At 41.0% G+C, this 12,989-nt stretch overlaps 1 protein-coding gene across 2 annotated transcripts in view; it reads right to left on the bottom strand.

The window, feature by feature from the left end:
• The window catches only part of LOC124009668 (probable ATP-dependent DNA helicase HFM1), a 31,047-nt gene that overhangs the window by 13,390 nt on the left and 4,668 nt on the right, over positions 1-12,989 (bottom strand). For both annotated transcript variants that reach the window (XM_046321698.1, XM_046321699.1), the window contains 14 exons: positions 7,675-7,830; positions 7,172-7,372; positions 6,958-7,046; positions 6,808-6,851; positions 6,571-6,672; positions 5,101-5,246; positions 4,814-4,908; positions 2,261-2,394; positions 1,328-1,375; positions 1,131-1,211; positions 755-846; positions 464-570; positions 330-377; positions 3-100 (listed from right to left, as the gene is read on the bottom strand). In XM_046321698.1, coding sequence (XP_046177654.1) covers positions 3-100; positions 330-377; positions 464-570; positions 755-846; positions 1,131-1,211; positions 1,328-1,375; positions 2,261-2,394; positions 4,814-4,908; positions 5,101-5,246; positions 6,571-6,672; positions 6,808-6,851; positions 6,958-7,046; positions 7,172-7,372; positions 7,675-7,830 — 1,441 coding nt within the window. The remainder of the gene's footprint in view (positions 1-2; positions 101-329; positions 378-463; positions 571-754; positions 847-1,130; positions 1,212-1,327; positions 1,376-2,260; positions 2,395-4,813; positions 4,909-5,100; positions 5,247-6,570; positions 6,673-6,807; positions 6,852-6,957; positions 7,047-7,171; positions 7,373-7,674; positions 7,831-12,989) is intronic.

Below are 12,989 nucleotides of genomic sequence, written 5' to 3' on the forward strand. Positions count from 1 at the left end.
ACATCTGCTGATTCGGACTCCATTTCTGAAGATTCTCCCTGTGTCCTGTGCAAGTCCAAACTCTTGGATTGGAATGGAGCCAAACTGGGCTTGAATCAAACTGAGGGGGAAGACCGGTAGAGAGACAGAAGGGGTGAATCTCAAAGGTCTTTCCTTGATTCCTCATGTGCCTAATTCCTCGTCTCCGCCTCAAGACGCAAGGGAGGAAAAGACCCAATGGTTCAAGGAAAGACTTTTGAGATTCACCCAAAGAGAATTACATGGCCTTCGCCAATGTCACCCTCCATTTTCTCATGCTGGTACACTGTAGGGGTCTCTGCTTGACCTACCAGTTCACCTTCATCTCATTGTTTTTGATCTTTCCCTCCATGGGATACCTGGATAAACGAAAGCCCAGATATCAGCATTTACACCATCTTCAGGGCATTTTATTGGAATATCACTTATTGAATTCCACTAAAACCTGATGGTGATCCTGTTCTTGTCCTTGTTCAACGTGTTCAGGGTTCTCTTCTCGTTCACCCTCAGCTGCACGTCAGTGAACTCTCTGCCCTTCGCCATCAATTCTATCTGTGTGAAGAAGACCCAGCTTCCATTTGAGTGGAATACAGACTCTACTCGACTCATCTATTCAAATTTCCTGTGTAACAAACAACACAAACGCCACAAACAACGCAAGACAGACACTCAATATAAACAGTGTATGTGCATAATGAGAGACGCTACAGTGTTACTGTATATACTGTTTACCTACCAGCTCAGGTAAGGTCTCAGTGCCTGTCACCTTGCTGAACTGCTTCATGGTGTCAAACGCAACACAGTACCTTGCCATCAGCCTGCCTGCCTCTGTACGGGATGAACACAATTACACGTCAAGGATATAACAGATTTCAGTTAACGGCTTTGGGATGCTGGAAAGCACATGCAAGTTTCGGGCAAGTCTATGGGTCAAAATGTCCCCTTCCCCTGACGAAATTCGAAATATGCCAAGATTAAGGAGACATCTATCTGTATCATTGGATAACACCAAACATGTACAGGGTTTTCACGTTGTTTTACACTTCTGACGATAAACAAACAGTAAATGGCCATAGTAGCCTCTCGAACCAAAATGGTCAGCCGCTCTCAACCTGTAGCTTTGATGTTAACATCCTCATCCATGGAGATCAGACCAATGGAGGCCAGGGAATTCAAGTTCTTCAGACAGAGCTCTGAAGCAGGATGGGGAGAGAGATTCTTCAGTCACACAAATGCTATGGTGATGGAGATCTTCTGTCTTCTCAGATAAGAAGTCCATATAACAAAGACAAAAACAGCAATGCCACACCTTGCAGTTTGGCTTCGATTCCACATCGGTCCAAGTCAGTGGAAAAGCCTGCATAAAAACGCACGGACAGTCAGTTCTTTTCTCCTCATGTACAGTACCAGTCAAGAGTGTGAAAAGCTGTCACCAAAGCAAAGGGTGGCTACTTTGAAGAATCTCAAATATAAAATATAAAAAATATTTTTATTTGTTTAACACATTTTTTGGTTACTACATGATTCCATGTGTGTTATTTCATAGTGTTGATGTCTTCACTATTAATTCTACAATGTAGAAAATAGTAAAAATAAAGAAAAACCCTTGAATGAGTAGGTGTGTCCAAACTTTTGACTGATACTGTATGTCCTCAGGTCTTTTGAGCAACTGTTTGACACTATGTTGTGAGATGTAAGCGTCTGCTAAATGGCATATATTATTATTATATTATTATTATATTATTATTATATTATTATTATTATTATATTATTATTATTATTATTATTATATATTATTATTATCATATATTATTATTATTATATTATCATTATTATATTATTATTATATTATTATTATTATTATATTATTATTATTATTATTATTATATATTATTATTATCATATATTATTATTATTATATTATTATTATTATATTATTATCATTATTATTATTATTATTATTATATTATTATTATTATTATTATTATTATTATTATTATTATTATTATTATTATTATTATTATTATTATTATTATTATATTATTATTATTATTATTATATTATTATTATTATTATTATTATATATTATTATATTATTATTATTATATTATTATGTAAGCACAGGCTAATAACTGTAATGTAATAGACTAGCATCCATGCTAATGCTGTATCCATGCTGTACATTTGCTGGCTAATACTAATAGAGACCGGGGTCTGTCCAGTGTCTCTCCTTTTCCCTGACCATAGTGTCTGGGGTTCTTCAGAGCTCGGATGTAGAGGAAGCTGGAGCGGATCCAGTCCAGGGCCATGTTGACGTCTGAAATGGTGTGGAGGACAATCTCAGCGTTCAGGTGCTCCACCAGGTGGGTATGCAGGCTGAGTGGTCAAACAATAGGACATCACCATCACCATCCTCTACACAAGTATCATATACAGTTGAAGTCGGAAGTTTAGATACACCTTAGCCAAATACATCAGTTTTTCACAATTCCTGACATGTAATCTTAGTAAGAATTCCCTGTCTTAGGTCAGTTACAGTCACCACTTCATTTTAAGAATGTGAAATGTCAGAATAATAGTAGAGATAATTATTTTAGTTTACATACACTCAATTAGTGTTTGATAGCATTGCCTTTAAATTGTTTAACTTGGGTCAAACATTTTGGGTAGCCTTCCACAAGCTTCCCACAATAAGTTGGGTGAATTTTGGCCCATTCCTCCTGACAGAGCTGATATAACGGAGTCAGGTTTGTAGGCCTCCTTGCTCGGACACGCTTTTTAAGTTCTGCACACACATTTTCTATAGGATTGAGTTCAGTGCTTTGTGATAGCCACTCCAATACCCTGACTTTGTTTTCCACAACTTTGGAAGTATGCTTGGGGGTCATTGTCCATTTGGAAGAACCATTTGCGACCAAGCTTTAACATCCTGACTGATGTCTTGAGATGTTGCTTCAAAATGTCCACATAATTTTCCATCCTCATGATGACATCTATTTTGTGAAGTGCACCAGTCCCTCCTGCAGCAAAGCACCCTCACAACATGATGCTGCCACCCCCGTGCTTCACGGATGGGATGGTGTTCTTCGGCTTGCAAGCCTCCCCTTTTTCTTCCAAACATAACGATGGTCATTATGGTCAAACAGTTATATTTTTGTTTCATCAGACCAGAGGACATTTCTCCACAAAGTATGATCTTTGTCCCCATGTGCAGTTGCAAACCGTAGTCTGGCTTTTTATGGCGGGTTTGGAGCAGGGGCTTCTTCCTTGCTGAGTGGCCTTTCAAGTTATGTCGATATAGGACTCGTTTTACTGTGGATATAGATACTTTTGTACCTGTTTCCTCCAGCATCTTCACAAGGTCCTTTGCTGTTGTTCTGGGATTGATTTGCACTTTTCGCACCAAAGTACATTCATCTCTAGGAGAACGCGTCTCCTTCCTGAGCGGTATGACGGCTGCGTGGTCCATGGTGTTAATACTTGCATACTATTATTTGTACAGATGAACGTGGTACCTTCAGGCGTTTGGAAATTGCTCCCAAGGATGAACCAGACTTGTGGAGGTCTACAATTTTAATGATAGTGAAACTTCCAAAACAACAAAGATATAACGATCATACAAAACAATATTCCACATAGCCGGTGGGAAAAAGGACACGCTAAGTATGATCTCCAATTAGAGGTAACGATATTCAGCTGCCTCTAATTGGGAACCATACACACACACACCAACATAGAAATAGAATACCCAGAAATCCCCCTAGTCATGCCCTGACCTAAAACACCACAGCGAACCCAGAGGGCTCTTCATGGTCAGGGCGTGACAGTACCCCCCCAAAACAAATCTTGGGGTTGCCCTTGGGTTGTTTGTGGCTGCGGACCCCGGCGTCGTCGCTGTCCTCCTTTACTCCTCGGCGACTCCCACCAAGGAAGAGTCTCGCATCCACCTAATATCTCTTCCCATGACCAACTCTCCTTCACCTTCTGGGCAAGCTGCTTGGTCCTGTTTAGGTTGGATATTCTGTCACAACCGTCATATGAATAATTGGACCAAGGCGAAGCATGAGTAGAGTTCCACATTTTAACGATAGTGAAACTTCCAAAACATCAAAGATATAACGATCGTGAAATACGTAGCGCACATAGGCACTCATGCAAAACAATATTCCACATAGCAGGTGGGAAAAAGGACAGCTGCCTCTAATTGGGAACCATACACACACCAACATAGAAATATAATACCTAGAAACCGCCCTGACCTAAAACACCATAGAGAACCCCGAGGGCTCTCTATGGTCAGGGCATGACATCTTGGCTGATTTCTTTTGATTTTCCCATGACGTTAAGCAAAGAGGCACTGAGTTTGAAGGCAGGCCTTGAAATACATCCACAGGTACACCTCCAATTGACTCAAATAATGTCAATTAGCCTATCAGATGCTTCTAAAGCCATGACATCATTTCCCGGAATTTTCCAAGCTGTTTAAAGGCACAGTCAACTTAGTATATGTAAACCTCTGATCCACTGGAGTTGTGATACAGTGAATCATAAGTGAAATAATCTGTCTGTAAACAATTGCTGGAAAAATGACTTTTGTCATGCCCAAAATAGATGTCTTAACCGACTTGCCAAAACTATAGTTTGTTAACAAGAAATTTGTGGAGTGGTTGACAAACGAGGTTTAATGACTCCAACCTAAGTGTATGTAAACTTTCGACTTCACCTGTAAATTAATTTAACACAAAATTAAGTTGAATGGGGTTTTGGTGGTCTGTAAAAAGTCATGTCCCCATACCTGCTTTCGATGATTTCCGCTCCATTCATGAACTGCATGTACTTGTCTTTGGTTTGAGTCTTGGTCATGATCACTGCGGTCGCTGATGTATCAAACTAGAGAGGAGACATCGAAGGCAAAGCTGGAGATAGAGGTTATGCTTTTTGTGAGCGGTACACAAACAGATCACAAAGCAACTGAAAAGATGCAAAAAGGGCTGTTTTAAGACTGGGCACTTGTACAGTACACTGACGAGCTAAGCATGCTGGGAGTCTGGGGCTACTTGAGGGTTTGTCTGTGCTCCGTACCTGTGGCCGGCCTGCTCGGCCAATCATCTGCAGCATGTCGGCCTCGCTGTACTCCTCACAGGCGCCCCCGATGTAGTGCGTGGTGGACTTGATTACCACCAGGTGGGCTGGCAGGTTCACTCCCATCGCCAGAGTACTAGTTGTAACTGAGACATTTCCCCAATAACTTCACACAATATTTATTTGGTATTTCATATTACATAAACATGTGCCATGACAATGTTAAGGTCAATAATGTTTCTGATCCTGAAGTATGGAGGAAGATTGTCGGTGAAGGATGCACTAAATATAGGCTGAGATAACGAAAAGCTTTTCTATATTTAGCCACATCCACAGTATATTTTGACACTAATCTTTATGAAACCCTCTCTACTGGCATGACTGTGACTGGTAACACATATGGTTGGCCTGTAAGGGTAGTGGGTTCGATCCCCGGGACCACCCATACGTAGAATGTATGCACACATGACTGTAAGTCGCTTTGGATAAAAGCGTCTGCTAAATGGCATATATTATTATTATTATTATAATGGAGGATAGAAAGGTCGTTCCACGAATAGAGTACATTTTAGGTAGTGTAACTTCATATAAAAAAAAACACAACTATTAATTTAATCTCATTTTAACATTCTCTCATAAAGAGCAGATGTTCAACTTCATAAAAAACACGCTTTCCCGTCTCAAAAAGTTAAATAAAAGGACTTCAGTGAGTGGAATGAAACTAACTGGGTTGACCATAAACAGGGTTACAGTTTTCATCTTAAACCAGCCATAATCCCCTTGTGAAGCTTGTTGTGTGTAACAGTTAAACAAACAAAACACATAATTTAAAAACATTTCTAGCCTATGGGAAGTGTTATTCTCTTATTCTCAGTTTTCCACCACAAAACACCAGAAAATTGCCAAAAAGAGTAGAACCAGCTTTGACTTATTCCACATTTTCCTGTGTTAAAGCCTGAATTCAAAATGGATTAAATATATGTTCTTTCCTCACCCATCTACACACAATACCCCATAATGAGAAAGTAAAACGTTTTTGAAATGTATGCAAATGTACTGAAAATGACATACATAAATATCTAATTTACATCATTATTTACAGCGCTGAGTGACTCACCTGTGACTCATTCTGGATAAGTCTCTAATAAGAGCTTTGCACACATGGATTGTACAATATTTGGCAATAGTTTCCCCCCCAAAATTCTTCAAATTTGTTGTTGATAATTCCTAGACAACAATTTTCAAGTCTTGACATAGATTTTCAAGCAGATTTATGTCAAAACTGTAACTCGGCCACTCAGGAACATTCACTGTCTTCTTGGTAAGCAACTCCACTGTATATTTGGCCTTGTGTTGTTGGTTATTGTCCTGCTGAAAGGTGAATGAATCTCCCAATGTCTGGCGAACAGCAATTCAACTCTGTAACTGTTTTAGCATGTACTCTACTCATGGAACGACGCAGATACTCACACAGCACAGGCAGGTCTCCCACGTTGAAGGCCTCCTCGATTCGCTTCCTGTCTGACACGTCAACTCCGGCGTGGTGGAAACCAACTCCAAACGACACCAAGTCTGGAAAAGAGAAAACACGGGGCGAGTAATTTCACATTTCTAACGCAAAAATAGCTATATTCAAATCAATGAGCAATGTTTGCCTACATGGTACAGAAGAGAAGGAATATAAATGATTATAAATTCTCCACCGACCTCTGAGTTTTGAGTCCAGGAGAGAGTTTGCATAATTCACCAACCTGCAAACAGAGGATTCCATCAATTCAATCAGATCAAACTAAACAGCAGGAAATGTGTATTGAATACCTGTAAATCTCTAAATAATGAAAAGGGAAGTAACTCAACCTTTGTTTGTGCTCAATACTCATGATGAACCTGGCATCCTTGGCCAGAACAGTGGCCGACTGCTGGACTCCTTTCCTTGTTGAACAAAACTGTTAAAAAAATATATTTAAAAAAATCCTGTGTGTGAAATATTAACAATGACAATACTTACTGAAACGTATATATATGGTACTGGTCAAGTCTACATTTCAGAGACCCAAAGAGAGTTCCTCACAACAAGTGTTGGTTTCTGGTCCGAGTAGGTCTGGATGATGTTGGCCATCTTGTAGTTGAGTGACAGGTCGAACTTGAACTCAGTCTGGTTGCTGTTGCAGGGGAAACCCAGCACTACTTTCCTCAGTTTTACCGGTCTGTGACTCTCATCCATCTCCAGACAAGTAGCAGGGTCTCTGTCGTCACACAGCCAGTCTGCTATCTGCCATGCCAAACCATTGAACACAGGACGGAGGAGTAATTTCTTCAAATAAATGCTCCTTTTAATGATAATCAGTAACTAGCAATACTATCGAGCTCCCGCCTTTCCTATTCCCTTACTCTTTCTGAAGGAGACAGGACTGCGGACATAATAACAACATAACAAGACACGGAGATGCATGTGTCGGAATGGCAAATGATGAACAGAAAAGGAAAGAATGACTATAGTGAAGGAAGTCTCTTTAGAGTATTTGCATATGGCCAAAGTGTGACATCACCCCTCTTTGACCCTCAGCCACTTACATCCTTGGTATTGGGGATGGTGGCGGAGACGGCCACAAATCTCATGGAGACGTCCTCCTGAGGGTTCTCTGCTGCACGGTAGGCATGGACCGCCTTCATCCTGCTCACCACCACCTCTAGTGTGGCTCCGCGCATAGGGTCCTTCACCACGTGCACCTAGAAACACAGAGCCAAGATGGATTATATTTAGTTGTCAATCTAACACATGTATAACACAATAATAGACAGATATTAGAGGGCTTGCAGTTGGCATGCGATGCCTCCTGGCGGCCATGTTGGAAGACCACCAAATTAATTCCGTCAACAGACGAGTTGCTACCCCAAACTGCACGATAACAGTGCCTAAAACTAGTTGATTCATCACCACGGTCATTTTCTGTGGATTCGTTGGCTGCTCTTAACAAGGCAGGAAAGACAATGGGGGAAAATATGTTCCCCGCAATCATGAAACACAATTGGTTACGCCAATGAGATAAGACTCAAGAGCTGTCAGAAATGCGAAGAAACCTTTTTTGCCCGTCAATACCTGAATCCAGACAGCTCTCAGTACAGGGTCTGCTACGATCATTTCATCACTGGTAAATCAAGTCTGATCAATTTCGAATTCAGTTTAGCTCTTATGCTATCCAGGTGTTAACAACACTAAGTTACCCAAAAGTAGCTAACTAGATAGCTATTAGCATGTGTAGAGTGAGTTTCACATTTTGGGGAAGCTATTTTGTCACCATAGAAAGGCAGCTTTATAACAAGGGATTGCATGCCTCTATCATTGCATTTGCAAACTATTGTAAGTATACTATTCCTAATGTGATGAGTAGATTGGATAGTGATAATTTAGGCTATAAATAAACGCTTTGCACCGGGAAAAATGTGGCCTTTGATATACATTTGATGCAATTCTTCTACACTTTATAGGACTGGAGACATTAGCAGAATATTATTTGATACGATGGCCTACTCTACTGACAACAGATCAAGAAAAACGACCTTGTCTCGAATGCAACCATGTAATCTAGAATATGACACTAATTTTGACAAAAGCTTGATCCCTTCTAGCCATGACCATGAAAAGGGGAGATGCAAATTGTAACATATGACGTCCATATAGCCTGGAGGACAATTATTGACCAAAATAACTCCAGTGGTTATTATATATTCATATGGTAACCCAATGATATTTTGTTGAGAACTTTATTCATAAGAGGGAAAATGTGTGGACATTACATCATAGGACAGAGGCCTCAATGGGATAGGACAACCTGCCTTGTTGACTATTGGTTGTTCTATCCCACCAATAGATTTAATCTTTATGTGACACTAAAACACCTGAATGAATTAAACACACTAAACAAGTGCTATTCTAACATCAGGGGTGCTTTTAATTGGTTTATGTACTACTGTAGGTTCACCAGCTGACCTCTTATCAAGATGTAACAGTATAATTTTAAACCGTCCCCTCGCCCATACCCGGGCGCGAACCAGGGACCCTCTGCACACATCAACAACAGTCACCCTCGAAGCATCGTTACCCATCGCTCTACAAAAGCCGCGGCCCTTGCAGAGCAAAGGGGGAAACCACTACCTCAAGGTCTCAGAGCAAGTGACGTAACCGATTGAAACGCTATTTAGCGCGCACCGCTAACTGAGCTAGCCGTTTCACATCAGTTACAAAGACACCCACGTCGACTGGATTCCCACTGTGAAGATGAGCGGTGCTGCAGTAGCAGCATTTACTACTTTAGGAAACATCACTCAGTTGTACGAGATGGTTGCCATATGCTGTGCTTTGGACAAGTTCAATTAATCCTGTTGTGCCATTTGAGTAGAGCGCCTTCTCCTTGTCGTCATGACAAAAGTGCCTCCTTAGACCATGTGGATATATAAAATGTCTGTGGCTGTATTGTTGTATGGGTGAAATGAAAAGCGTTGTCATCTATACTTTGACTAGCCCCATTGAATAAAAAAACATTTCTTATAGCCCAACTATTTTCTTTCTTTTACTATTTAAACACATTTAGCAGAGACAATGCAATTGCTGTGTAGACACTCAGACCTTCTGGGAGAAAAGTATCTGGCATTGAACTTGGTGGTAGTAGTTGTGTGTGTTTGAAGCGAAGGATCCCATTATCTGCTTCCACCGAGATTACAAGGGTTGGATTTGCACAGCGCAAGGCATGTACAAAATTTAGTATAACTGATTAGCTTCATACATTGTCTACTGGTATTGTTTTTAAATTGAGAACAAAGAGCGGAACAATATGTAAACAATGTGTGAGTTAAGCTATTCTCTGCTTCAGATGCAATGTCAAGGGGTGCATAGCAAATGACCATAAGGCTAATGCCATCATACTGTAGGCCAGTGGTTCCCAACTCCGGTCCTCGAGTACCCCCAACAGTAGTTTGTCACCCCCAAAACAGTAGTTTTTCATCAGTGTGCTGTTGGGGTTTGTACTCAAGCAAAAACATGGCTGTTGGGAAACCACTGCTGTAGGCATATGGCTGCATTGGCACTGCATGCCATTATCAGCTAATAAATGGGTTCACATCTCCTGAAAAAATTATGACAATGAAATAAAACTAATTGGAGAGCTTATGACTGAACAAAAAGGTAAGGCTAATTTGAGAATACAACACAAACACAAATTAGAGACATAGTCCCCTCTTTATTGCAGGATTGTGATCTGTGATTAATCAACATCGACACTCGTTATCCTTGAATGATAGTTAACAATGAAAACAACTTTAAACACTTCAAAGAATCAACACTATTTCATATCATTTCAAAGTGTATAAGTAAGCTAACTCATATGTAAAGGTTTGACATTTTAGTAACAAGCAGGTTATTACTATTAAAGCATATTTTCAAGGGAACAAAAAAAAGTCACTACCAGAAGTGGCTGACCTCGCTCCACTGACCCCTGATTTACTGGGTGAGCAGACTTGTTCCAGGCCAGCAATAGCACACTTGATTATTAACTAATTATGTTCGATACATTGATGCTGTGTTTATCGCTCTCTATCCCAGTCTGTTGTCCCCATATGCGTCAAGATGGCTACCATTGTCCCTGTACCAAAGATAACTGAACTAAATGACTACTGCCCCGTAGCACTCACTTCTATCATCATGAAGTGTTTTGAGAGACTAGTCAAGGATCATATCACCTCCACCTTTACCTGTCACACTAGACCCACTTCAATTTGCATACCGCCCCAACAGGTCCACAGACGACGCAATCGCCATCACACTGCCCTATCCCATCTGGACAAAAGGAATACCTATGTAAGAATGCTGTTCATTGACTACAGCTCAGCATTCAACACTATAGTGCCCTCCAAACTCATCATCAAGCTGGAGGCCGTGTGTCTCAACCCCACCCTGTGAATTGGATCCTGGACGTTCTGAGGGGCCGCCCCCAAGTGGGGAAAGTAGGAAACAACATCTCCACTTCGCTGATCCTCAACACTGGGGCCTCACAAGAGTGCATTCTCAGCCCCCTCCTGTACTCCTTGTTCACCCACAACTGCGTGGACATGCACGCCTCCAACTCAATCATCAAGTTTGCAGACGACACAACAGTAGCGGGCTTGATCACCAACAACGAGACAGGCTACAGGGAGGAAGTGAAGGCACTCGGAGTGTGGTGTCAGGAAAACAACCTCTCACTCAACGTCAACAAAACAAAGGAGTTGATCGTGGACTTCAGGAAACAGCAGAGGGAGCACCCCCCGATACACATCGAAGGGACAGCAGTGAAGGTGGAAAGTTAAGTTCCTCGGCATATACATCACAGACAATCTGAAATGGTCCACCCACACAGACAGTGTGGTGAAGAAGGCACAACAACTCTTCTTCAACCTCAGGAGGCTGAATAAATTTGTCTTGTCACCCAAAACTCTGACAAACTTTGACAGATGCACAATTGAGAGCATCCTGTCGGGCTGTATCACAACTGCACTGCCCTCAACCGCAAGGCTGTCCAGAGGGTGGTGCGGTCTGCATAACGCATCACCGGGGGCAAACTACCCGCCCTCCATGACACCTGTAGGAAGGCCATAAAGATCATCAAGGAAAACAACCACCCGAGCCACTGCCTGTTCACACCGCTACCATCCGGAAGGCGAGGTCAGTACAGGTGCATCAAAGCTGGGACCGAGAGACTGAAAAACAGGTTCTATCTCAAGGCCATCAGACTGGTAAACAGCAATCACTACCTCAGACAGGCTTCTGTCTACATCACTGACCACTTTAATAAATGGATCACTAGTCACTTCATACAATGCCACTTTAATTATGTTTACATATCTTACATTACTCATATCACATGTACATTACCGTTCAAAAGTTTGGGGTCACTTAGAAATGTCCTTGTTTTTGAAAGAAAAGCTAATGTTTTGTCCTTTAAAATAACATCAAATTGATCAGAAATACAGTGTAGACATTGTTAATGTCAAAACAGAAGAAAGCTATTTGTTTCTAGCCATTTTGAGCCTGTAATCGAACCCACAAATGCTGATGCTCCAGATACTCAAGTAGTATTAGAAAAGGCCAGTTTTATTTCTTCTTAAATCAAAAATTAGCCGTTTCCAGCTACAATAGTCATTTACAACATTAACAATGTCTCCACTGTATTTCTGATAAATTTTAACAGACAAATGTGCTTTTCTTTAAAAACAAGGATATTTCTACGTGACCCCAAACCTTTGAACGGTAGTGTATATACTGTATTTTATACCATCTATTGCACCATGCCTATGCCGCTAGGCCACCGCTCATCCATATACTTACATGTACATATTCTCATTCACCCTTTTAGATTTGTGTGTATTAGGTACTTGTTGGGGAATTGTTAACATCTGCTAACCATGTGTATGTGACAAATAAAATTGGATTTGAATCAGGTGTGTTAGTGCTGGGCTGAAACAGAAGCCTGCACACCCAGCAGGGGGTTAGCCTGCTCCAGTTGTAATAGGTTTATACATTGTGTGACAAATACTGTATTTTTGTTCACTAAATTTGCGAACATAGGTACACATATAATCCATGGTATACAAGAATGGCCCCTTATTATCTTGGGACCATCTGCAGACAGGGTTTCACAGCTCTTTGTACCTGAGGACAGAAAACATTACAAAGTAACAGGGCGCATTATCCTCAAATTAGACAGCACTGAATATTATGTAGATATATCTCTCTGTACTTCGTTTTTGTTTTAGCTGGGGACTGGAACTGGAGAATAGGTACCTGTCCTATCCAGAGTAGCCTACTCTCCATTCTCTGACAGCAGCGACAGACAGCTAAATCCTATTCCATGGCT

Source organism: Oncorhynchus gorbuscha, linkage group LG22, assembly GCF_021184085.1.
Source record: "Oncorhynchus gorbuscha isolate QuinsamMale2020 ecotype Even-year linkage group LG22, OgorEven_v1.0, whole genome shotgun sequence".
Taxonomy (NCBI): Eukaryota; Metazoa; Chordata; class Actinopteri; order Salmoniformes; family Salmonidae; genus Oncorhynchus; species Oncorhynchus gorbuscha.